This window comes from Chlorocebus sabaeus, chromosome 21 (assembly GCF_047675955.1).
Source record: "Chlorocebus sabaeus isolate Y175 chromosome 21, mChlSab1.0.hap1, whole genome shotgun sequence".
Classification (NCBI taxonomy): domain Eukaryota; kingdom Metazoa; phylum Chordata; class Mammalia; order Primates; family Cercopithecidae; genus Chlorocebus; species Chlorocebus sabaeus.
In genome coordinates this window covers 111525469-111552013 of record NC_132924.1, presented here as the reverse complement: position 1 = coordinate 111552013, position 26545 = coordinate 111525469, and the positions used below count along the sequence as shown (strand labels likewise).

At 41.7% G+C, this 26545-nt stretch overlaps 1 protein-coding gene and 1 non-coding gene across 3 annotated transcripts in view; one reads left to right on the top strand and one right to left on the bottom strand.

Annotated features, from left to right (window-relative positions):
• Window positions 1-22610, bottom strand: part of LOC103226979 (transcription intermediary factor 1-alpha) — a 121911-nt gene extending 99301 nt beyond the window's left edge. For both annotated transcript variants that reach the window (XM_073009379.1, XM_073009380.1), the window contains exon 1: window positions 21951-22610. In XM_073009379.1, coding sequence (XP_072865480.1) covers window positions 21951-22314 — 364 coding nt within the window. In that variant the 5' untranslated portion in view covers window positions 22315-22610. The remainder of the gene's footprint in view (window positions 1-21950) is intronic.
• On the top strand, window positions 869-972 carry LOC119621640 (small nucleolar RNA U13). The gene has a single exon (XR_005238184.1). It is a non-coding gene; the product is annotated as a small nucleolar RNA U13 (small nucleolar RNA).
• Window positions 22611-26545: the final 3935 nt, after the last annotated feature.

The following is a 26545-nucleotide window of genomic DNA, read 5'->3' as shown; positions in this document are numbered from 1 at the left end:
CCACTGGCTTGATTTTTATTCACCAATGGAGAGTTCAGGCAGCATGATAAAGCAAGAAAAATAAAAGGCATAAAGATAGGAAATAATAAACATTGTCATTATTCACAGATGATAGTATTAGATACAAAAGAAGCCAAACAAAGCTACAGAGAAGTTACTAGAATTAGAAAGATTTAACAAAGTTACTGAAAAAAAAACTTTTTAAACACATTTGGGGCCAGGCACAGAAGCTAATGCCTAGGATCCCAGCACTTTGGGAGACCAAGAGGAGTGTAGGGATTTGAGGCCAGAGGAGTATAGGGATTTGAGACCAGCCTGGGCAACAAAGTGAGACCCCCCCCCCCCACCTCTACAAAAATGTGCAAAAATTAGCTGAGCATGGTGGTACATGCCTGTAGTCCCAGCTACTCGAGAGGATGAGGTGGGAAGATGGCTTGAGCCCAGGAGGTTGAGGCTGCAGTGAGCCATGATTGTGTCACTGTACTTCGGCCTGTATGACAGAGTGAGACCATGGCTCAAAAAAACAAAAACAAATTAAGATATAAAACATATTCAGGCCAGGCATGGTGGCCAAAAGCTCTCAGCATTTTGGGAGGCCAAAGTGAAAGGATCACTTAAGTCCAGGAGTTTAAGACCCACCTGGGCAACATAGTGAGACACCATTGCTACAAAAAATAATAAAAAGGAAAAAACCCCCACACATTTGTATTTATATTTACCAGGAACAAAAAGGTAGAATGAAGTTAAAATGGAGTATTATTTACAGTAGCATCATAACCTATCAAGTACCTAGAAAAACTTTAAGAGAAGACATACAAAATCCCAACGGGAATAATTATACTTAACAAGTCGCTGAAGAAAGCATAAGATCCTTTTGTGGTTCATAAGAATGATGATCAGGTTTTCAGGCACATGTGTGCAATGTGCCTCCTTCAAACTTTGTTAGGATGCTAGCACGCTACCCATCTGACTTAAAGGAAAAACATTAAAAGAAGCATAATAATATTCTCCCCAAACTGATTTATCAATTTCTCATAATCCCAATTAATAGCCTATCAAGTTTTTTGTGAAACCTGATACGTGGATTCTTATGGATGGGATAATTCAGCTAGCTAAAAAATAATTAGAAGATGCCTCCAAAAAATAATTACAGGTATTGGTGAGGGGTTACATAAGGACTTGCTTTGCCAGCTATCAAAAACTATTGTAAAGAGAATGTGGGCCAGGCAGATGTTCATGCCTATAATCCCAAGACCAACCGAGACAGGAAGACAGCTTGAGGTCAGGAGTATAAGACCAAATTGGGCAACATAGCAAGACCCTTTCTCTAAAAGGAAAAAAAAAGTGCGGCCCTAGTGCAGGTAGTAACAAATATATAGAGAGATCAAAACTGCCTGAGAAAGAGAAATCAGACTGCTAAGAAAGAAACAGACTCACGCATACATAATTTATAAGCACGGCGGTGTGAGCACTGGGAAAAGAATGGTACTATTTTCCACTAATGGGGCTTGGACAGCAGGTAAAAAGTGAAACTGGACTGCAACCTCACCATACATACAAATCAACTGCAGATGAAACGAAAACCCAAATGTGAAGGAAAAACTATAGAGCTTTTAAAAGAATTTTTTTTTTTTTTTTTTTTGGAGACAAGGTCTTGCTCTGTTACTCAGGCTGGAGTGCTGTGGTATGATCAAGGCTCACTGCAGCCCTGGGTCCTCCTGGGTCCAAGCCATCCTCCCACATCAGCCTCTCAAGTAGTTGGGATCACAGGCTTGTGCCACCATGCCTGGCTCGTTTATTTTTTTTGTTTGTTTATTTATTTTTTTGAGACAAGGTCTCCCTGTGTTGCCCACACTAGTCTCAAACTCCTGGGCTCAAGTGATCCTCCCACAGTACTGGGATTACAGGTGTGAGCTACCTACCATGCCTGGCCCAGAAAGATTCTTAAAACAAGAGTACTTACCACAGAGATTCATACAATTCAAAAATTCAAATTCAAAAACTAAAGGACCCTATAAAAAAGGCAAATAGAATGGAAGAAGATAGCGAGAATATAAAATAACTCCTATTAAAATTAAAATAGCCAGACTTAAAATTAAAATAGCCAGACATGGTGGCACATACTTGTCATCCCAGATATTTGGGAGGCTGAGGCAGAAGGATTGCTTGAGCCCAGGAGCTTGAGACCAGCCTGGACAACACAGCAAGATCAAGTCTCATAAAACAATAGTAATAACTTGGGAGGCCAAGGCAGGTGGATCACCTGAGGTCGGGAGTTTGAGACTAGCCTGACCAACATGGAGAAACCCCGTCCGTCTCTACTAAAAATACAAAATTAGCCGGGAGTGGAGGCTAAGGCAGGAGAATCGCTTGAACCTGGGAGTCAGAGGTTGCAGTGAGCCGAGATCGCGCCATTGCACTCCAGCCTGGGCAACAAGAGCGAAACTCTGTCTTAAAAATAATAACATTTTAAAAAGTGAAAAAAAAAAAAAGTTTAAATAACCCAACAAAAAGAAAAAATAGGAGAGACTCAAACAAGTGCTTCACAATAGCTGAAATCCAAATGATGGATATGAAAAGTGCTCAACCTAAGTGGTACTTAGGAAAAGCTTCTCAGATCCCAATAAGTTAACAGGAAACACCCACAAGATTGCCAAAAAATAAAAAGACTGATAATACAAAATGTTAGTGAACATCTACATCTCAGCCAACAGGAACATACATGAACTGCAGGTGGGTATACGAGAGTCGGTAAAAGTTAACTTGAGCGTTCATCTTCTCTATGATCAGGAATTCTGCTTTACAGCGTATTAAAAAAAAAAAAAACACACACACACACCAAAACCTCAGGACTCACATATATGAACAGCAGAAAATACTAACAAGAATGTTAATAGCTTCATTGCTTTAAAAAGAGCAAAAGCAAGCAACATTTCCAATACACAGCAACAGAATGGAAAAATTAATTGTGGCATATTTGTGCAAAGTATTACATAGCATTAAAAGTGAATAAACTATAGCTATATGCAACAACATGGATGACGCCTTCAATGTTAAATTAAGATAGGAAGAAATAAAATACACCAGCACCATTCCTCTCACACAAAGTCCCAAAACAGACAAAGCTAGGTTACAGCATTTACCATAAAGTAAATGAAGGAATTGTTAACATAAAAGTGGGGCAGGCCAAGTGCAGTGCCTCACACCTGTAATCCCAACACCTTGGGAGACTGAGGTGGTAGGACTGCTTGAAATCAGGAGTTCAAGACCAGCCTGGGTAACACGATGAGACCTAATCACTACAAAAAAAAAATTTCAGAACTTATTCATGGCCCAGGCATGGTGGCTCACTCCTGTAATCCCAGCACTTTGGGAGGCCAAAGCAGGTGGATCACCTGAGGTCAGGAGTTCAAGACCAGCCTGGCCAACATGGCAAAACCCTGTCTCTACTAAAAATACAAAAATTAGCCGGACGTGTTGATGCGTGCCTGTAATCCCAGCTACTTGGGAGACTGAGGTTGGAGAATCACTCAAAGTTGGGGGGTGGAAGTTGCAGTGAGCTGAGATTGCACCATTGCACTCCAGCCTGGGCAACAAGAGCAAAACTCTGTCTCAAAAACAATAAATAAAATAAAATAAAATAAAATAAAATAAAAATAAAATAAAAAATGCCAGGCGTGGTGGCACGCCTGTAATCCCAGCACTTTGTGAGGCCAAGGCAGGCAGATCACCTGAGATCGGGAGTTCGAGACCAGCCTGACCAACATGGAGAAACCCCGTCTCTACTAAAAAATACAAAATTAGCCAGGCATGGTGACACATGACTTTTATCCCAACTATTTGGGAGGCTGAGGCAGGAGAATCGCTTGAACCCGGGAGGTGGAGATTGCAGCGAGCCAAGATCGCGACATTGCACTTCAGCCTGGGCAACAAGAGCAAAACTCCATCTCATTCAGGCATGGTTGCACACACCCATAGTCCTAGCTACTCAGGAGGCTACAGCTGGAGGATCATTTGAACCCAGGAGATAAAGGCTGCAGGGAGCCATGATTGCACCATTACACTCTGGCCTAGGCAACAAAGCAAGACCCTGTCAAAAAGAAGAAAAAGTTGGACACCCGGTTACCTTCTAAGGGAGAGGGAAGGAGTGATAAAAATATAGCAGACAAGGAACTTTTGGGGTTACTGGCAATGTGTGTTTCTTGATCAAAGTGGTGGTTACATAATTATTCACTTAATGTGTTAATTGTACATGTATTTCCCTCACACTTTTTGAAAAGCTTAAGCATCCTAAGTTTTCAGTTCATGGTGGGGAGACCTCTTCAACAAAAATGAGAAGGCACCCTAAGAGGTAGGAAGGACAATTAGGAAGCAGCTGAAATGGTCTTAGGAAATAAAGACGGCCTGAACTAAGGAAGAAAAAAAGAAGGCAACAGATTTCTGTGATGTAGAAAGGAGAATTGATAGAATTTGTTAAGGGAAGGTTCGATTTTTTAAAAAGTCAAGGATGGAGCCTTAACTTTTAGTCTTTTTAATCCCTATTAAAATAATGAATTGGGAGGCCACTATGCTGAGATGGCCACAGCACTCAGGTTCCTACTTAAGCAAAAAGAAACCAAACTCAAGGTGAACTTAAGCTTAACTAATCAGAAACCAACTAACCTCCAGTGACTTTATGAATCAGAAACTGCCAACTAGTCTCTAACTAGGTACTTTCTACTGTCTTGATGCCAAGAACACCTTATCAAAGTTTCCCTCTCCTACCCCTTCTGTGGAGCACTGAGCCACCTGCTCAACTGATACTGCTCATCCATGAATCCCTGAGTTCTAAAATAAACAAAAACTAGCCGAGTGTGGTGGCATGCACCTGTAGTCCCAGCTGCTCAAGAGGCTGAGGTAGGAGGATCACTTCAGCCCAGGGGATAAAGTCTGAAGTAAGCTGTGTTTGCACTACTGCACTCTAGCCTGGGCCATAGAGTAAGACGGTGCCTCAAAATAAACAAACAAACAAACAAATAAATAAATAAATAAAAAGGGTTTTTGCTATGCTGCTTAGGCTGTTTTGAACTCCTAGCCTCAAGCGATCCTCCTGCCTCGGCCTCCCGGAGTGCTGGGATTACAGGCATGAACCACCATGCCCAGACCAAAATAACTTACCCTGACCTATAATATTAATCAATATACTTCTCAGTTTCCTTTAATTATGCTAGTACATAAACCAATTTCTTTTTAAATTACAACATTCCAAGATTTATAAACCACAAGAATTACCTGTCCCGCCTTACAGTGGAAAATGTAGATAAGCCCCCATCCAAAAATCTTTCCCTCCTTATTCTCCTGACATTTATTTCTCTTAGTTTTCCAACGAATTTATAATTTTAGTTGGAAATCTGATAAATGAAACAAACATATATTTAGATATTATGAACATTTAATAATATTCACAACTGAGCTGCAGAGCATAGTATAATATTTCCTTTCTCAAGCAATTTCATTCTCGAATTACCAATTGCCTGCATTTTAAAAATCTGTTTAGTTTTTAAGTATTTATCACTAAATCAGCAGCAAACTTTCCAACAGAACTGCAAACCCTTTTCAGTATGTTCAAATATATCAGCTAATCAAAGAGTTTTACATTTGTGCCCTGAAATGTATCCTTCTCTGAAATATGAAGTCCTTTTTCCAGCTCCAAACCTTTTCAAGCTTGCTGCAAGATGCCATCCTGGAGCTTTCCTTCATCATTATCCTGGGAATTCCTATGCCTAATGAAATCACCACAAGTATCTGTTTGCTTTACGTCACATGAAATCTGAATAGTTTCAAAATACCAACAAAACCACTAAAAACACAACATTGAATGCAATATAAGATTTTTTTTGTGCTTACAATATAGCATACTAGGAATGCACAATCAATATTGTGATTTTAAAATCAGTTTCAAAAATCCTTTACTATGTAGGTAAAACTATCTGGCTGATACAGAACAATGTTCATTTGTCTTGTTTGCTGGGGAAGCCGGGAGAGTTACTTATATTTGTTTAGTTACATAAAACATTTACATAGTTCCAAAGTCAATACTGTGAACCACTCACATTTACAGAGGTCTAATTTTCTTCTCTAATTCCTTCCCAATTTTTTTGGCCCCACTAGCAGTCATTTTTAGTTATTTATTCTTCTGTTATTTGTTTGTTTTTTTGAGATGGAGTCTCTGTTTGTCTCCCAGGCTGGAGTGCAGTGGCCTGATCTCTCTGCTCACTGCAACCACTGCCTCCTGGATTCAAGGAATTCTGCTCACTGCAACCTCTGCCTCTTGGATTCAAGGGATTCTGCTCACTGCAACCTCTGTCTCCGGGGTTCAAGCGATTCTCCTGCCTCAGCCTCCCGAAGTGTAGGATTACAGGTGTGAGCCACCATGCCTGGCCTCCATTGTTTATTTGTAAATATAAGCACATATTTTCTCTTTCTCTTATTGTCATGGAGATACTGTTGCTTTAGATCCTTTTAGTGGATAGAGCTAAGAAACACACACACACACACAGAGACACAAAGGGTAGCACATAATATGCATTCTTCTGCACCTTGATTTCCACTTAATACATCATGGAATTCACTCCACAGCAGTACACATATCTTTTTCATTCCTTTTTTATATCTGCGCAGTGATATACCATAGTTATTCCACCAGTCATTTATTGGTGGTCATATCAATCTTTCATTATTATCAACAGTGCTACAAACAAATAACCCTGTGCACGCCTCACTTTATTCTTTTGCATTTCTATCTCTGAGATACATTCCTAGAAGTGGAAATTGCCAGGTCAATGAGGAAATGCATTTGCATTTTACTAGATATTGCCAAATTCCCTTCCAGTTTTAGCATTCTGCATTCCCACCAGCAATATAATGGATTATCTTCCTTTCCTCAGTTTCACCCAAAAAGTATAATGCCAAAGTATAATGCTGTACCTATTTGCGGGGAATTTTTTTTTTTTTTTTTGAGGCGGACTCTTGCTCTGTCGCTCAGGCTGGAGTGCAGTGGCGTAATCTCATCTCACTGCAACCTCCGCCTCCCAGGTTCAAGCGATTCTCCTGCCTCAGCCTCCTGAGAAGCTGGGATTACAGGTAAGCATCACCACGCCCCGGCTAATTTTTGTATTTTTAGTAGAGACAGGGTTTCACCATGTTGATCAAGCTGGTCTCGAACTCCTGACCTCATGATCCACCCGCCTTGGCCTCCCAAAGTGCTGGGATTACAGGCGTGAGCCACTGCGCCTGGCCTGGGAGAAATTTTTAAGAGTTTTCTTTGTACCTCAATAATCATCTTTCATGAGCATACCATCTGCATTAACAAAAATGTATATTCTCTTATATGCAATAGATGACCCTAAGATCTACCTTTCAGTTGTGTTATTTAGGTCCTCAATAGCCTTACTGAAGTTTCTGTCCAGTTGATCTATCTTGAACTGAGATGGATTTTCGGTCTAAGTCTTAATGACTCTCCTGAAGCTTTTTTTTTTTAAATGAAAGTTGTCACGAATATCCATGTACCCAATAACGTATCTTCATTACAGACTGCACCTTGTAGCATTATAATGTGTCCTACCTCTTTAATGATTTCTGGCCTGAATTTTACCTTGTGTAAAATAACTATAATAACCCCCTTTTATTATATTTGTCTGGCCTATCTTTGCCCAACCTCTTAATCTTTGAGTTTTTCGATTTTGCAGATGTATCTTTTATATAAAACACAGAGTTGGGCTAGGTGCAGTGGCTCATACCTATAATTGCAACACTTTGGGATGCTGAGGCGGGTGGATCACTTGAGGCTAGGTATTCGAGACCAGCCTGGCCAACATGGCAAAACGTCATCTCTACCAAGAATACCAAAATTAGCTGGGTATGGTGCATCTCTCCTGTAGCACCAGCTGCTTGGGAGGCTAAGGCAGGAGAATCGCCTGCACCCTGGAGGTTGCAGTGAGATCACACCAGTGCACTCTAGCCAGGGCAAGAGAGTAAGACTCAGTCTCAAAACAGCAACAAAAGAAAACAAAACCACAGAGTTGGATTTTGCTATGTTAACCTAAAAATATTTTTTCTCTTAATAGGTCAGTTAAGCCCATTTACTAACACACTTTATGGTCTCAAGTCTGTCACAGTGAGAATACATAATTTCACTGTATTTGTTTCTTTTGCTCTCCTTTCTGCACCCTTCCCACCACCTCCCTCGCCCTGCCAATACTTCTTTTGTTATCTAGAAAGGTTTGGGCTTTTGTCCTAATGGTTATCTTTATATAATATCCTTAAGTCCTCTCTTTGTTAGATACTGTCTTTTGATTCCCTAGTATGAGCAACATAGAAAATTAGCTCCCTTCTTCCCCTTCACCATTACTACACCACAACACACAGCATCTATATAAAGTAATAATATCCCTTGATGCCCTGGTTAAATTTTATAAGGCAATCAATCAATGAGCCTATTAAACAATTTCTTGGCTGTCTGAAACTTAATTCTCTAACAGCTTCCTCAGGAAGTATTCACATAAATAATTAACCCTTATACTCTTTTTTTTTTCTTTTTTGAGACGGAGTCTCGCTCTGTCGCCTAGGCTGGAGTGCAGTGGCCGGATCTCAGCTCACTGCAAGCTCCGTTTCCCGGGTTTACGCCATTCTCCTGCCTCAGCCTCCCAAGTAGCTGGGACTACAGGCGCCAGCCACCTCGCCCGGCTAGGTTTTTTTTTGTATTTTTTAGTAGAGACGGGGTTTCACCGGGTTAGCCAGGATGGTCTCGATCTCCTGACCTCATGATCCGCCCATCTCGGCCTCCCAAAGTGCTGGGATTACAGGCTTGAGCCACCGCGCCCGGCCCTTACACTCTTGAATAACTGTATTATATCTACATTGTTGGGGTGTATAACAAATACATACTAGTTTATCACCCCTTTTTTCAGTCATTAAATTTAGTTCTACAGTTAGACACAAGGATTCCCTGCAGAACATCTTCCCTATTGTTTTCCTGACATCAGATCTCTTGGCTTTAATACAGACTCAACAGCATGACATTAGTGTAAAGATAAACAAAAAGACCAATGAAACAGAAGAGAGTCCAGAAATAAATACAGACATGCATGGACAACTGATTTTTGACGAAGACAACGCAGTGGAGAAAGGACAGTCCTCTCAACAACAATGCTAGAAAAACTGCATATCCATATATAAAATGAACTTAGATTCATATCTCATACCAACATTAACTCAAAATGGATCATAGATCTAAATGTAAACCTCAAAACTATGGGACTTCCAAGAAGAAAACAGGATAAAATATCTGTGTTAGACAAAGATTTCTTAAATATGGCACAAAAGAATAATCCATAAAAGAGAAACTAGATTTCACCAAAATAAGGAATTGGGGCTCCTTGGAGAGCTGGCATAGAAAAAGTATAAGATAAATCTAGAAATTCTTTTTTGTCAGGAAATAAGAAAGTGCTCAACTGGGTGCTGTGGCTCATGCCTGTAATCCTAGCACTTTGGGAGGCCAAGGCAGGAGGATCGCTTGAGCTCAGAAGTTCGAGATCAGACTGAACAATGTAGGGAGACCCTGTCTCTACAATAAAAATAAAAATTCGCCAGGTATGGTGGTAGATTCCTGTGGTGCCAGCTACTTGGGAGGCTGAGGTGGGAGGATAGCTCAGGCCTGGAAGGTTAAGGCTGTAGTGAGCCATGATTGTCAACTTTAAGAGGTTTCTATTGTCCAAATTAGGGCAATTTGATTGTCAAAAGAAATAAAGGAATGGATATAACATACTGACTAAAATATTTCATAAGCCCATGATAGATAAATGGAAAAGAAAACGGTTATCCACACAGTAGACTATCAACTAGTAAGCACAGAGTGACAGAAAAACCATTTTGTACTATCATAGTAATAGCTGATAAAGGCAAGAATCAGTGGATGCCAATCTAAGTTTTCTTGGAACAGAATATTCACACAGACTCCAAAGTATCTCCTAAAAGGTTATTTGTTAATTACAAAAGGAGAGGAGGAGATATCTTTAGAGTGGAGAAATCTGGCAGTCACCACCTTAAACAAGTGATCAAGGCCAACACTAACAACAGGACAGAATGACAATCATGTGTTTCTCAATGTAAGGCACTGAAAAAGACAAATCACCGTTGCCCAAAATGATGCATCAGTCTGCATACAGTAAGTAGAGAGAAACCACACATTAATTTCAAACGAAGTTTAACATAAGGAATTATTATTATCATGTTTTTGAGACAGAGTCTCGCTCTGTTGCCCAGGCTGGAGTACAGCGGCATGATCTAGGCTAACTGCAGCCTCCACCTCCTGGGTTCAAGCAATTCTTCTGCCTCAGCCTCCCAAGTAGCTGGGACTACAGGCACATGCCACCACGCCTAGTTAATTTTTGTAATTTTAGTAGAGATGGGGTTTCACCACGTTGGACAGGCTGGTCTCAAACTCCTGATCTCAGGTGACCCGCCCGCCTCAGCCTCCCAAAGTGTTGGGATTATAGGCGTGAGCCAATGCACCCAGCCAACATAAGGAATTATTAACCATCATAAGGGACTGAATGGGAGAGGCTGAGGCAGGAGGACTGCTTGAGTCCAGGAGTTCAACCTAACAAAATGAGACCCTGTTTCTACTAAAAAAGAAAAAAAAAAAATTAAGACCTTGTGTCAGAATGTAAACCAACCAAGATCATTTAGTTCAGCTGACATTTAGTTCAGCTGGAGGAAGGAAGCAGTACAGTACACTGGTTAACATTCTGTGGCAAGCTCCTTATCTTGTTTCAGACCCTAATAGGTTGTGGATCATGCCTTGAGTAGCACTGCCCTAAAACACCCTGCTTCAAAGAGGCACTAGATAGCACTATAAGAAGACAGACAGGTATCGCTGTTAATTTACGGTCTCTAGCAGCAAACAAGCCTCAACGCAACCTGCACTAACACTACATTTTATTGGTCAACTTCAAAACTCCCTTCTCAATCTTATTCCACTCCTGTTACCCTCTCACTCTCAGCAGATGACCTCACTTTCTATTTAAGGGAGAAATCAGTGGGGGGCTCAGAATACAGAAATTCCATCCATTCTGAGGACACACACACCTGTACTTAACACCTATTCCTACCTTCTCTCCTGTTCACAAGACAAAGTGTGTCTCCTATCCAGAGTCACCCATCTCTACTCATGCCTTACATCAATGCCTTTCTGCTTTCTCAGAAGCCTCACCAAATTTTTTTTTTTTTTAGTATATTCAATAGTTCAATAGTTAGTATATTCAATAGTTCAATAGTTTAGTATATTCAGTCCTTTCCATGTCCATTTAAATGTGTTTAAGCCTCTCCAATTTATACAAAAAAAAGAAATCTTCCTCAACTTCTTATTTTTTTTCTCCCCTTAAGTATTACCTTATCCCTTTCCTCCCCACTTCAGAGTTGTCTAAACTTTCCAACCATGTCTCTTCATCTCCCTTTCATTGTTCAACCTATCTGGCTTCCAATATCTATCTCTCCACCTATATGCTTTTCCACGCTGTTTTTTTTTTCTTTTTTTAGTCTTCTCTTGCTTGACCTTGCAGGAGGAGCATGACCCTGTAAAACACTGCTGCCTTTGGTAAGAGATACCAGGGAGACTCTTCACCCATAATCAAAACAAAATAAAGATCTGGTAGTCAGGATTCCTAATTCCTATAGAAGACATTTTTCTTTTAAATGTACTATACCAGGCCGGGTGTGGTGGCTCATGCCTGTAATCCCAGCACTTGGAGAGGCTGAGGCAGGAGGATCACCTGAGGTGAGGAGTTTGAGACCAGCCTGGACAACATGGCGAAACCCCATCTCTACTAAAAATACAAAAATTATCCAAGTGTGGTGGTGCACACCTGTAATCCCAGCTGTTGGGGAGGCTGAGGCATGAGAATCACTTGAACCCAGGAGGCAGAGGTTGCAGTGAGCCAAGACTGCACCACTGCACTCCAGGCTGGACAACAGAGTGAGAGTATGTCTCAAAAAATATAAATAAAGTAAAAATAAATAAATGTATTACACTATGAGATGAGAACCTATAGATTATTTATATTAGAAAAAAATCAGAAGTTTTTGAGAAGTAAGGTGGTTTCATAACGTCAAAAGGATATGGCATTTGAAAAGGTTTTGAAAGACCACACGAAAAGCAAAAATATTGAGGCAATTCAGATAAGTTATGTTTACGTTATTTTAGACACAAATATTTGAACATATATTGTACATATACTATAGTGTTAGTACATCCTATACATAAATCATATAAGCATAAAACATATGAGGAATGAAATCAAGATGAAATAAATATTTTTAAATGTTTTGCTAATCAAGATAGCTTCACACTATTGTCAACCAATGCTTTCAGATGCAGTATACGGTCCATCATTTGTAATGGAGGATGTCAGTCAATTTCAAAGAGTAATGATTAATTTTGAACTTTTAGGCCCACTTCTTGTTAGATCTGGTTAGATAATCAGTTGTTAACCTCACAATAAAACTGATAAGAGCCTATAAAGTGCTAGCTCTGCCACTTTAATGCTATTGTACCTGCAAAGCAATACTATATCATAACTAAAAATAAGACTTCAAAGATTCAAATAATTTAAAGCTGGTGAAAAATTAAAGTTCCATCAACTCCACACACTGATAAAATGAAACACAAAATGAGACAATAACAGCTACAGCTTTCTACAGGACAGGGATCTCCTTGCCAGCTAACCCCCTTGTCAGCTAATTGCATATTCAGGTCCCAAGAATGACAGGTATACATCCATCTATACAACACTGGTGAAGTTACAGACTTAAATGGAATTGTCTCTGTTGTTAACTGAAACGGGATCACTTTTCATGGTTATTGTACACGTGCCCTATATCCTACAACTTAGGGACTTACCAAACTGCTGAAATTAAGGGGCTTTTGTGAGCAGCCTCCATTTGGGACTTCCCTAGGAAATGAGATTAAGGGTTTTATGCCAGAGGCCTGGTAATGGCCTACCATAATCTTCTATTTTTTGACAGACATTTAGTTAAAAACAGATATTAAAACCCATAAACCTACTTATACAAGTACATATAAAATTATGTTACAAAGACTGAGTGCGACGTCTCATGTCTATAATCTCAGCACTTTGGGAGGCTGAGGTGGGCAGATCACGAGATCAAGAGATTGAGACCATCCAGACCAAAATATGGAAACCCCATCTCTACTAAAAACATAAAAACTAGTTGGGCGTGATGGCACGCGCCTATGCTCCCAGATACTTGGGAGGCTGAGGCAGGAGAATCGCTTGAACCCAGGAGGCAGAGGTTGCAGTGAGCCAAGATCATGCCACTGCACTCCAGTCTGGCAACAGAGCGAGACTCCATCCCCCCCCAAAAAAAAAAAAATTATAACTTGTAGGAGAGAAAAAGAAACAATAGTCTGCAGTATCAAAATCCCATTACCTCTAGGGCAACTGTGTACAGTTAGATAGCTTATACAGTACAAGGGACTGCCTGACTTGAGGGGAAATGGGGACTTACAGGCAAATGGGGGTCCACATTCCACTTCCTAAGGCACACATCCTTTGGTCCTATATATGTCAAGAGGACTCTTTTTTTCTAACTCACACAAATACCATTTGGGCTTGAGGCAGCCTCAATCCCTTTTCTCAGGATACTCTATCCAGTATATGTGAAATGTAGCCACTTGACATGCTTATTCATGTGACTGTGACAAACTATACATCAAGTACTTCAAAGCTCAATTTCTGAAAAGAAGTTCTAATATCTTCCCTCACCTGAATGGATATTGTATTGCATAATGTGGTGTGCCACACTAAATTACAGAATAAAATACAATGGCATTCAGTCATGCCATTTTGGAGAATACTGGTCTAAGTGTACATTCAAAATGCGGGAGTAAAATTAAGAAAGGGTGTGGCAGCTCACACCTGTAATCCCAGCACTTTGGGAGGCTAAGGAGGGTGGATCACCTGAGGTCAGCAGTTCAAGGCCAACAGGGTAAAACCCTGTTTCTACTAAAAATGCAAAAAAATTAACAAGGTATAGTGGCGTGTGCTTGTAATCCCAGCTACTTGGGGGACTGAGGCAGGAGAATGATTGGGCTGAGGAGGTGAAGGTTGCAGTGGCCACTGCACGAGACGCTGTCTCAAAAAAAAAAAAAAAAAAATTGAGAAAGGGGTCAACGTCACATTGCAGAAAGAAATTTGAGAAACTTGTGTATCTAGGTGACAGTTTAACTTCTAGAAGAAAATTAAAAAGGAAATCTAGAGACCTAAAAATGAAAGTTTACAAATTATCTGCATTTGGGTATATTTAAAAAGGTACAATGAAATTAAAAAGCATTCTTCTGACATCAACTTTCCACCAGGATAGAGTAACTAGTACTGAGACAAGCTTTCCTGTCATTAATTACTGTATATTACCAGGACAAATACCTGAGGCAACTTTTCAGACAATGGACAAAAGGCAATGCAGCATTGTGATCCATGAGGAAAGAGAAGCTCAGGTGAGTAAGTCCCCTAAATCTTGATTCTCTAACTGAGGACTATCTTGGTTCATGGAGCTATAGCCAACGAAGAACATAGCAAAGGAGCCAGAGAAATTCGGGGATTGTGAACCAGATGGAATATATAGGGCAAAGCACTTGGGAGAAGGGAGCTGAACAGAGAAAGGGTGCCAGTAGTCTATGTAAGGGTTTTGCCAAGTCCTTGGCTGAAGGCTACTACGCATGTGCAGAGCAAGTCCATGGGAAGTTTACCAGAGAGCAGCTGCTAAGGGATTGAGAGAGAAGCAAAGATACTGGAGGCCAAGCAGGAACAAAGAGAAAACAAATAAGAAGATGTCAGTCTTAAACCTTGCCATACCAACAATTACATAAAATATAAATGGACTAAGCAAAAGCAAAAATTAAAAGCTAGGATAAAAAAGTAAGACAACTATATGCTATCTACAAGAGGCACTTTAAAAAGCTAGAAGTAAAAGCATGGGAAAAATATACCATTCAAACAAACAGATTTCAAAACATGGCATTAATATCAGACAAAGTAGACCATAACACAGCATTATAGGAAACAAAGAACATTTCACCTTAAAAAAGGGCAGGCAATTCATCAAAGCTTCAAAATACCTGTAGCAAAACCAAGTGAGGTGTATCTCAAGAATGCAAGATTGATTTAACATCTAAAAATTAATGCAATTCATACATTAACAAAAAAAGGAGATAAACTGCATGACCATTTCAATAGACACAGGAAAAGTACATGGCAAAATTCATCACCCATTCATAATAAAAATTCTCAGCATATTAAAAATAGAAGAGAACTTCTTCATTTTGATAATGGGCATCTATAGAAAACAGCTAACATATTAATGGTGAACAATTGAGTGTTTTCCTCCTAAGATGAGGAATAAGGCAAGGAAATCCTCTCTCATTTAATACTGAAATTCAACTTCTAGTCAATATTGTATTGGAGTCCTTGCTGGTGCAATAAGAAGACATAAATTATTAAGAATAGAAAGAAGTAAAGCTATCTCCCTGTAGACTACATAGAAAATCCTAAGGAGTCCTCGAAACAAAAAAAAAACTATATTTAATAATCGAATTTAGCAAGATAATGGGATGCAACCAATAATCGTATTTCAATATACTACCAACAGTTTGAAATGAAAATTTTAAAAATATATACAGTATCATTTAACATTATAAAATATTTAATATTTATACTATGTAAACAAAAACCGTACAAGAATGCTACAATGAAAACCATAAAACAGTGCTCAGAATTTAAGAGATAAAACATATTCACAGATTGGAAGAATCAATATTGTTAAGAACATTTTGGCCGGGTGCGGTGGCTCACGCCTGTCCATACCAGCATTTTGGGAGGCCAAGGCGGATGGGATCACGAGGTCAAGAAATTGAGACCATCCTGGCCAACATGGTGAAACCCTGTCTCCACTAAAAAACACAAAAATTAGCTGGGCGTAGTGGCGCGCGCCTGTAGTCCCAACTACTCAGGAGGCTGAGGCAGGAGAATCACTTGAACATGGGAGGCAGAGATTGCAGTGAGCAGAGATCGCGCCACTGTACTCCAGCCTGGTAACACAGCAAGACTCCGTCTCAAAAAAAAAAAAAACAACAACAAAACAAAACACATTTCCCCCTTACCCAAATTGATATCTAGATTCAACGTTATTCCAATCAAAACCATGACAGACTTTTGTGTAGAAACTGAAAGATTCTAAAATGTATAAAGAAATGCAAATGACTTCAAAAAATCAAAACAATTTTGAAAAAGAACAAACTGTCAAATTTCAAAATTTGGTGAGAAGAGTACTATAATCAAAAAACATTATGTATTAGCTGAATGGACAAATCAATAAAGAACAGACCACACACAGATGGTTGATTTTTGTATAAAAATGCCATAATAATATAATGAAAAAGCACTCTCTTTAGTGTTTTAACATACAGTTAAAAAAAAAATGAACCCCAACCTCACACAAAAAATAACTCACAAAATGGACTACAGGTTTGTATTTTAAAGCTAAAACTATAAAAATGCTGGGTTAAAAAAATGGAGAAAATCTTAGTAAACTTGGGGTAGGCAAAAAATTGTTAGATAGGACACAAAAGTCACCAACCATAAAATAAATTGATAAAGCAGACTTAATCAAAATTTAAACCTTTAGCTCTTCAAAAGACACCAAGAAAATGAACATGCAAGCCAGAGTCAATACCTGCAATACATGTATCTGACAAAGGACCAGAATACAGAATATATATGAAGAACTTCACTTTTCAATAAATAGGCAAACTCCCAGCCAGGCGTAGTGGCTCACGCCTATAACCCCGGCATTTTGGGAGAGGAATGGATCACTTGAGCCCAGGAGTTGAGAGACCAGCCTGAGCAACATGGTGGAGGTTGCAGTGGGCTGAGATGGCGCCACTGCACTCCAGTCTGGGCAACACAGCAAGATGCTGTCTCAAAAAAAAAAGGCAAACGACCTAATTTTTTGAAATTTGCAAAAGACAAGCCAAAATCTCACCAAAAAAGAATGACTACTAAGCACAAGAAAAGATGCTCATCATTATTCATCAGAAAAATGAAAACCAAAACCATGAGATAGTTTTTCTCACCTACTAGAATGGTTAAAATTTAAAAGAATAACAGGCTGGGCACAGTGGCTCACGCCTGTAATCCCAGCACTTTGGGAGGCCAAGGCGGGTGGATCACCTGAGGTCAGGTGGATCACCTGAGGTCAAGAGTTCAAGACCAGCCTGGCCAACATGGTGAAACCCTGTCTCTACTAAAAATACAAAAAATTTAGCCAGGTGTAGTGTCAGGTGCCTGTAATCCCAGCTACTTGGGAGGCTGAGGCAGGAGAATTGCCTGAACCTGGGAGGTGGAGGTTACAGTGAGCCGAGATCGCACCACTGCACTCCAGCCTGGGCGACACAGTGTGAGACTCCGTCTAAAAAAATAAATAAATAAAAAATAAATAAATAATTTTTTTTAAGACTGACAATACCCAAATTGGAGAGAGTGAACAAACTCTGGAGGGAACTGCTGGAGGGACTATAAAGTAATACAAGCAGTGTAAACATACATTTATCATAAAAACAAGAAACTCCAATTCTGTTATTTACTCAGGGAAATGACAAATACCTTTAAGTTTTATTCACAATAGCCCCAAATTTAAAAAATACTGATTTCTACCAAGAGGTGAATAAACCATGTATAGGACTGACAGGTAACACAGATCATTCTTAAATATTAATCCTTTGCAATTAAAGCTTGCACTCATGAGATGATTTATACTTTTTGCCAAGAAATCAGTCCCAGAATAGTTACATATCTTGTATACTGCCAGTTAGTAAAGAAATCTTGGAAAAGGGATTTAGTCTTATATTTTACCCTCTCTAGACAAATAATGTGATACCTTTCAAAAGTTATGTTCTCAGTATTTGTTAAAAATAGCTCTTCAATATTGTCTTTTAGGTATGGAGGAAAAAACTGCTCTCAAACTCTCAGTTCGCTACTCATTAGCTGAACAGTATGTTAACACTAAATAGTACACAATGTCATAACATTTCTCTTAAGATCAGTTTGTTTTCTTAATGTACATAAAAGAAAATCCATTTTCTCAAGTTTTGCCTCTTTCCTAGATATAACTGCATAATAACAAAATGACAGTTAAGACTGAAGGAGTCATCCAATTTTAGCTTGTGGTCATTTACCCTCATTCCTTCCAACATGGAGCCTGAGAAAAAAAGACAGTTAAACCAAAGTTTTAAAACAAATGTTCTCAATGGGAGCTTGGTGGCCAGTGTAATTGTATCTAAGCATTTATAAACTATACTTTTCTGTTCTTATTTGCTTCATTTTATTTCTCCTTTAAAACAGTTCAAACATTATGTTTACTTTTGTAAGAAAAATGTGTTAGGAAGGATTTTTTTCCCCATGAAATTCATTTAGGATGACAAAGACAGCATTAAAAAGTATTTTATAGAAAGGGAAACTAGATCTGAAACAGTTTTAGAATACTGCTTGTGTTAAAGAAACAATTCTGGAGTATAACTGTATTATACTCTAGAATTCTGTAAGTATGCCAGACTAGGTAGAATTGGACTTTCAGGAGGGAGGGTCCTAAAACTCTAAATTTTTTTTAGGCGATTCTAGCAGTGTTAAAGTTTGAAAATCTCCAGTTTTTGAAATCTAAAAAGTGTATGAACTGTAACATATTTGGCCTCAACACACCTATTGTTTGGCCTATAGCATGGGCCCATAAATTAATTGTCTGTGTGTAGATACATGTATGTGTATAAATATTCACATTTTTAATTACTTGACAATACCTAATACTAGAAAAATTATGTTAAAAATCCAGATTCAGAATTTGCATTAAATAAATAAAAGATCCTTCAATACTTGCCCTGCACTCACATGACAAAGTGCTATAGCTAAGAGTCTGCCCCCCTGCTTGTACTCCGCATCATTTCCTATCATTTTACCCCAAGGCTCTCACAGTTCTCCATCCCAACTACCTACTTAACCCTTTTGTAATAGGTATTACTTGACTTGTGATGCCCATACTCACAAATTCATTAGGAAAATGAAGAACTGGTTTGATCAAATGAACCCATTATTTAGTTAAGAAATGTCTAAACTTTTGCTTCAGCTAGTATTAAAATAAGTATGCAAGGAGAGATAAAGGGAGAAAATACCCAAGTCACTAAGACTCAGGACAGCATTTTTAATTTATTAAAGATAACTTTAATCCTTTTTAGAGGTTATTTTAAAGTATAATTTGTTAAAACTTTTTTCTTAGTATAAAAACAAAAACATCTCCCAATTTAAATGCTTTCTTTGAACTCTTGCTTACAATACAGCATAAAGACAAAAAATATTCAGATTGTAATTACGTAGAACATTTTGAGAAGTATGGAATCCCAAACCTGTCTCAGAATTGAGGATGATAACTTTATGACCCATGTTCTCATTAATTCAAGTCCATATGTCATGGCCAGGCAAACAATATATCTTAATTCTATAATAATGCACAATTCAGATCTTAAGTGGCTACTAGCTTGTTTAACCATTTAAAATATAAATGGAAGAGGCCGGGCGGGGTGGCTCATGCTTGTAATCCCAGCATTTAGCGAGGCCAAGGCAGGTGGATCACCTCAGGTCAGGAGTACAAGACCAGCCTGGCCAAAATGGCAAAACTCCATCGCTACTAAAAAAAAAAAAAAAAAAAAAAACCACACGTATTAGCCGGGTGTGGCGCCCGGCTGAGGCACAAGAATCGCTTGAACCCGGGAGGCGGAGGTTGCAGTGAGCTGAGATCGTGCTACTGCATTCCAGCCTGAAGGACAAAGCGAGGTAGGGAGGTAGGAAGGTAGGCAGGGAGGAAGGAAAAAACCAACCTTAAAATGCGTCTAAGAAATAAGAACAGGCGGGGTACGGTGGCTCACACTTGTAATCCCAGCACTTTGGGAAGCCAAGGTGGGCGGATCACCTCAAGTCGGGAGTTCGAGACCAGCCTAACCAACATGGAGTAACTCCATCTCTACCAAAAAAAAAAAAAAAAAAAAAAAAAAAAAAAAAACGAAATTAGCCGGGCGTGGTGGCGCATGCCTGTAATCTCAGCTACTTGGGAGGCTGAGGTAGGGCAATCGCTTGAACCCGGAAGGCAGAGGTTGCGGTGAGCCAAGATCCCACCATTGCACTTGAGCCTGGGCTACAAGAGCGACACTCCGTCTCAAAATAAACAAACAAACAGGAACTAAGGTTTAAGCTTTCACCTGTTCGAACTTTCCAGTAGTGGGCCTCTTCAGAACAAACTAGTGTGAAGGATCTGAGAGTTTGTTCAACTTGCAAACTAACAACCTTACCAGTTTCACGGATGGTGATAGAAGACACTCAAGGGTCAGAGACACAGGGCAGTTTGTTTTTTACTCACAGGAACAGCATAAGCCAAAGCATCAAGATTTTTGCACTAGTTCTCAGAACTCCAGGTTCCCACTGGTCAACGTGAAGAGAGCCAGCTGACATCTACACAGGCAGTTCCTTCTCTACAGGAGAGGAACCCTAAGCTTAGGGAACCCTAATCTTTTAAGATGGGCAGTAAGCATGCCTACCCTTTCGCTCCAGAGGGAGACATTATTCTTATTATAGTGGATAATACGTATCCCTGCCTCTTGCTCTGGTGGAAGACATTATCGAAGGCTGCTCTTTAGATAATATCCGTGAAAAACAGAAACAAAGGGCAGTCAGTATCTTCCTGGCAAGGGTGCTGGCAAGAGTGAAGAAACGGAGACACATGGAAAACTGTCTCCTACAAGTGGATACTGGGCCTAACATGCAGTTAAATAAATGAGTCTCGGACCACAATCTAAAGTATCCATTTCATACTTCCCTTAACGTAGCGTAAAATTAGCATTTTATGTCAAACTAAATCAACTATTCCCTCTAAAAAGTATTAAAAATGCTTTTCCAGTTACACTGTATTTTTTTAAAAGGAGGTGCTCAAATATTTGCAATAAAATTTAAAAACTGCCAAGTGTTCTACCCAAAACTGTATCCACTTAAACTTACTTTAAATGTTTCAAACCTGTTAAAGTTAGCAATGGGAACACCTGTCATAAGTCTAATTCTACAGTAATAAACACCACAAAGAGAACAGTAACTTCCAGCTTTATCTATGAAATACCAGGAAACCCTGCACCCCAAATCACTTTGCATCATTTCTCTTCACCGTCTCAAAAGAAAACCCTTGAAAGAGACACACAACAAAACAACGTCTCTTGGTTCCTTTGTCCCCAGCAGAGGAGAGGGAAGAGAATTGGGAACTCATTAAGGTAAAGAGCCCCAAACATGCAAGATAAGAAATAAATGACATCCGATCTGCAGTCAGTCATGAAAGAAAGTCACCATCACTTCATCTTCATCCCTCCCTTCTCCCCTCCAGCTCAAATAACGTGGGTATAGACGAGATGATCAGGATCATATGGACCTGGACAAAGCTTTGTGGAGGCAGCGGGCGGGTAGCCGTTAACTGGATGCAGGCGGCAAGGAACCCGAGATTCCGGCTGCAGGAGACTCCGCAGAGGTCTGCAAAAGTGCGGCTGGCAGGGGCCGCCCGGCTGTAGAGAACGCGGAGCGGCGGCGGCGGCGCAGTCAAGTCCACAGCGCCCGGGGAAGTTGCTGGCCGAGCGCAGCACGCCGCAGAGCACGGGCCCTCCATGTCACCGTCGCCAGCACAGACCCTCCTGCTCGCCCCTCCCCCGCCGCGCACCCCGGGCGGCGGCGACATGACAGCGGGTCGCGCTGCACAAGGGCGCCCGCCCCCTCCCGGCCCTCTCCCCGGGCTCCCCCGCGGCCGCAGCCGGTTCTCACCTTGGGTGGCGAACGGCGACGAGCCGCTGACCGGCGAGCCGGGGGCAGGGACGGGCGGCGGGGTCTCGGCGGAGCCCAGCATGGGCGAGGGCAGCATGAGGTAGCGCTGGGGCGCGGGTAGGCAGCGCTGGCAGAAAGAGTGCAGGCAGGGCAGCAGCTTGGGCGCCCGGCTCTGGATGTTCTGGTGGCACACGGCGCAAGTGTCCAACAGGTTGAGCCGGGCCGCCTCGCCGCCGCGCTCCGAGTCCGGGCCCTGCCGACTCTCGGCCTCGTTCTCCCCGCTCGGCGCCGCCGAGGGCCCCCCGGAGGCCGCCGCCGAGGCCGCTGCCGCTGCCGCCGCCGCCTTCTCCACAGCCACCTCCATTGTCCTGCCCCCGCCGCCGCCGGGGAAGCGAGAGCGCGGTCTTCGCCCGCCGCCCCCGACGACCTCCTCCTCCTCCTGCGGCTGCTCCTCAGAGGCCGCTCGGTGGACTCGCGGCAGCGCCAGGGAGGGAGGGAAAGCAAGCCGGGCGGGGGAAGCCTCCTCAGGCCCAGGGGATCCGCCTCCCGAGTGGCGCGGCCGGAAGAAGGGGATCTGTCAGCGGAGACCGTTCCTCACACCGGGGAGGCTGCACCCCGTCCGCTACGCCAACCGCCGCGGCGCTCGTCGAATACGCCCAGCCCGCCCTTGCCTCCCCGCCTTTCTCTTCAACGCTCCCCCGGCCCACCTCAGGCCCCGCCCCCGCCCTCCCTCTCCCAGCAACTGAGGCTCCGGCGAGGAGCCCGCCGCCCAATAGCGGCCGCGCCTGGCGAGGGGGCGGGACCTGTCGGAGCCCGCGAGGCTCAGTCGGCCGCGGCGGGAGGTTGGGAAGTGGGTGGTGCTTGTCCAGCCCCGCCCCCTCTGGACTCCTGGAGCCGCGGTCTCTGATTGGGCCTTTGTGTGTGTTTCCTCCTCTGAAAAGATTGAGAGTTCATTTGTTATCGACCATCCGCCTGATTCGCTCCGCGGTGTTAGCTCCTCCTAGGGGGCGGGACCTCACTTGTCTACTCAATGCCGTTAATTAAGTAACTGCTTGGAAAACTCTCGTTTCATTACTGGAGACCTGGTCTTGTAGGAGGGGTAAATATTGTGGGAGGGTCACAGGAGGAAGGAGTGGAGGTACTGAAGAGCAAACAAGGAAATAATTTTCTAAAAATACTGTGTGAAAGAGGTACTCTGGAGGCAGCATGGATATTGCAACCTAATTTTACTCATCTTTAGAATGAATGACTGAGTATGAAGAATAAGGGAGGGAAGTTCTCGTGCAAGTTGGAAATTTTTAAAGGGTTTCCCCAATGAAAAAGGTGAAGTTAATTTTCAAAGTCAGTGATGTGCTTTTTAAAGTGACTAAAGGTTCGTTTTCCCAGGAATTAATACAGATTGGCTAATGTTTTTATTGCATAAATATAGCATCATTAAGTAAAAATAAGCCTCAATACTCATGCCCAAATAATTCATAACTTCAAGATTCTTTATTTCTTCCCTCCCTCTTATTTTATTCGCTCCCTCCCTCACCTCTCTATGCTGATATCAGAAGTTACGCACATTTTTCGCTCAAAAAATGACGCAGCTTTTAAGGAACTTGAAGAATAGAAACGGAGTGGAGGAAACAAGCTTTTGTAAACACGTAACTTTAAGAAGTGTATATAAGTTTTTTTTTTTTCAATATGAATGAAGCGGTACTGGACTTTAGAGAAAGATGGAGTGGGTCATGAAAGGCTTTGCTAAAATCACAATTTTCCTGGAGGACTGACTACATAGGATGACAATGGGGGAGGGCTAGGCAACGTAGCCGTCCTTCAAGACCTTGCCCTTAAACACAATCTCCGCAGGCCTCAAGTGAGAAATTCTTTTACTTAATCACATGAAATTCAACGGCTCTTCCCGCCACCCCTTTTGTTTTGTTTTTTTGCATGGAAGTAGCTCTTAAACCTTAGTTTGCATGAGAATCACTTGAAAAGCTTAATGAAAAGCAGGTGCTTGGGCCACCTCCGTATTCAGTTATTCAATTTTGACAGCATCTGAAGTGATTCTGACCTGGGTGAGTCCAGAAACAGAAGTCTGTCCCACGTGTCTTCAACCACTTACCAATCCCTCCATGATTTCGTCCGTATATACCTCTCAAGCTGAAGTCGCCGCGACTCTCAGCTTCATGCTGCCGCAATTCTAAGGCCACCCTGCTTTGTACACGCTGTTCCCTTTGTTTTAGTTCCTTCAAAATTCAGACTTACCTGTTATCCCCTAAAGCCACCCCAAAGTTGAACACTCCTTCCCCAGAATTCAAACCGTATTGTATATTTTTGAAGCTGCACCTTGAAAACATTCACACACTAGGAATGGAAATTTTGTGTTCAAAAATCAGCTCCCTTAATTTGCTACAAATTCATTACATAGGTAGTGTACAGGATTCAAGCCTACTAAAAACAAGTCCTTCTTATTCCCCAGATGACGGTGGTAGAGAAGGAAAACTGAGAGGTAAAATTTAGCAGACTGGTTTTGAAAGAATCCCATGTAATTTGATCAAACCCACTAGCTTAAAGTTTTTCAAATCAGCGTGGTTTACAGAAAATTATCTTCCATCGTTTTAGCCTTCCTAATTTCACATGAGTAAAACAATCGTACTTTGTACTTTGTTCACATATATGGGACTTCAAGTCCAGAAAATGAATTTATTGTTTGTTTTTCTTAATCATATGATTTCTTTATTTAGATATTGTTGCCCTACAAAGTGTGTTCAAATGTATTTCACAAAGATCCACACTACCAATAGATTACTCTTCCTTAATTACAGCTCTCATCCTATGTCCCTCCCTTGTCCCATAATTTTCTGTGGCTCTCTACTGCATCCAAAGCTCTCCACAATTTTATTCCCATCTGATCTTCCTGTCTGATGTTACTGCTCTCCCATATCCATCCTATGGGTCCGCCTAATTGGATGATGTGCCGTTTCTTTTCTTTTTTTTTTTTTTTTTGAGACGGAGTCTCTGTCACCCAGGCTGGAGTGCAGTGGCCGGATCTCAGCTCACTGCAAGCTCCGCCTCCCGGGTTTACGCCATTCTCCTGCCTCAGCCTCCTGAGTAGCTGGGACTACAGGCGCCCGCCACCTCGCCCGATGTGCCGTTTCTTAACTGCACCACTACCACCACCTACAAGAGAGGGGATCAAAGCCATCTGAACTGGAAGAGAAGGGCATCAGCAAGGAGAATAAGAGCATTAGATGCTGGCCAGGGACGGTGGCTCATGCCTGTAATCCCAGCACTTTGGGAGGCCAAGGCAGGCGGATCACCTGAGGTCGGGAGTTCAAGAACAGCTTGACCAACATGGAGAAACCCCGTCTCTACTAAAAACGCTAAATTAGCCGGGCATAGTGTTGCATGCCTGTAATCCCAGCTATTTGGGAGGCAGAGGCAGGAGAATTGCTTGAACCTGGGAGTCAGAGGTTGCAGTGAGCCAAAATCACACCATTGCACTCCAGCCTGGGCAGCAAGAGCTAAACTCCATCTCAAAAAAAAAAAAAAAAGCATTAGATGCTAGTGAGATTTCTCATCCCATCCCTCAAAAGTGCTAGTGGGTGGAAACTCTAGAACTTCCAGGACACTTAAGAAAATCATTTTTTGGCCGGGCCCAATGACTTGCGCCTGTAATCCTAACACTTTGGGAGGCCAAGGCAGGGGGATCACGAGGTCAGGAGATCAAGACCATACTGGCTAACATGGTGAAACCCCATCTCTACTAAAAGTACAAAAAATAGCTGGGTGTGGTGGCGGGCACCTGTAGTCCCAGCTACTTGGGAGAATGAGGCAGGAGAATAGCATGAACCTGGGAGGCGGAGCTTGTGGTGAGCCGATATCACACCACTGCACTCCAGCCTGGGCGACAGAGCGAGATTCTGTCTCAAAAAAAAAAAAAGAAAAAGAAAATCATTTTTCAGGACTAAGTGCGGTGGCTCATGCCTGTAATCCCAGCACTTTGGGATGCCGAGGTGGGCAGATCACCTGAGGTCAGGAGTTTGAGACCAGCCTGACCAACATGGAGAAACCCCATCTCTACTAAAAATGCAAAATAAGCCAGACTTGGTGGCTCATGCCTGCAATCCCAGCTACTCAGGAGACTGAGGCAAGAGAATCACATGAACCCAGGAGGCAGAGGTTGCGGTGAGCTGAGATCACGCCATTGCACTCCAGCCTGGGCAACAAGAGTGAAACTCCATCTCAAAGAAAAAGAAAAAAGAAAAAAAGAAAAAAGAAAATCATTTTTCAGTAGAACTCTGATTGTGAGGCGTGTTTAGGCATACAGGATCTGAAGTAACTCCTTCACCCAATTTCTTACAGCTTTAGTGGAAGAAGGAAAAGATTCTCAGGCTTTCAGAAGTAGAAAGGCCTGGATGACTTGAGTCAGGATAAGGAGAATGCAATGAGTAGGCACCAAAGGCCATCTCAGACTATCTCAGTGGGGTCCATGGTGGGGGGCCACAGTCAAAATCCAATGGAACTCAAGCACAGGTGTGCACTGCTGTAGTCCTCGCTTCTCAGGAAGCTGAGGTGAGAGGATCACTTGAAACCAGGAGTCTCAGGCC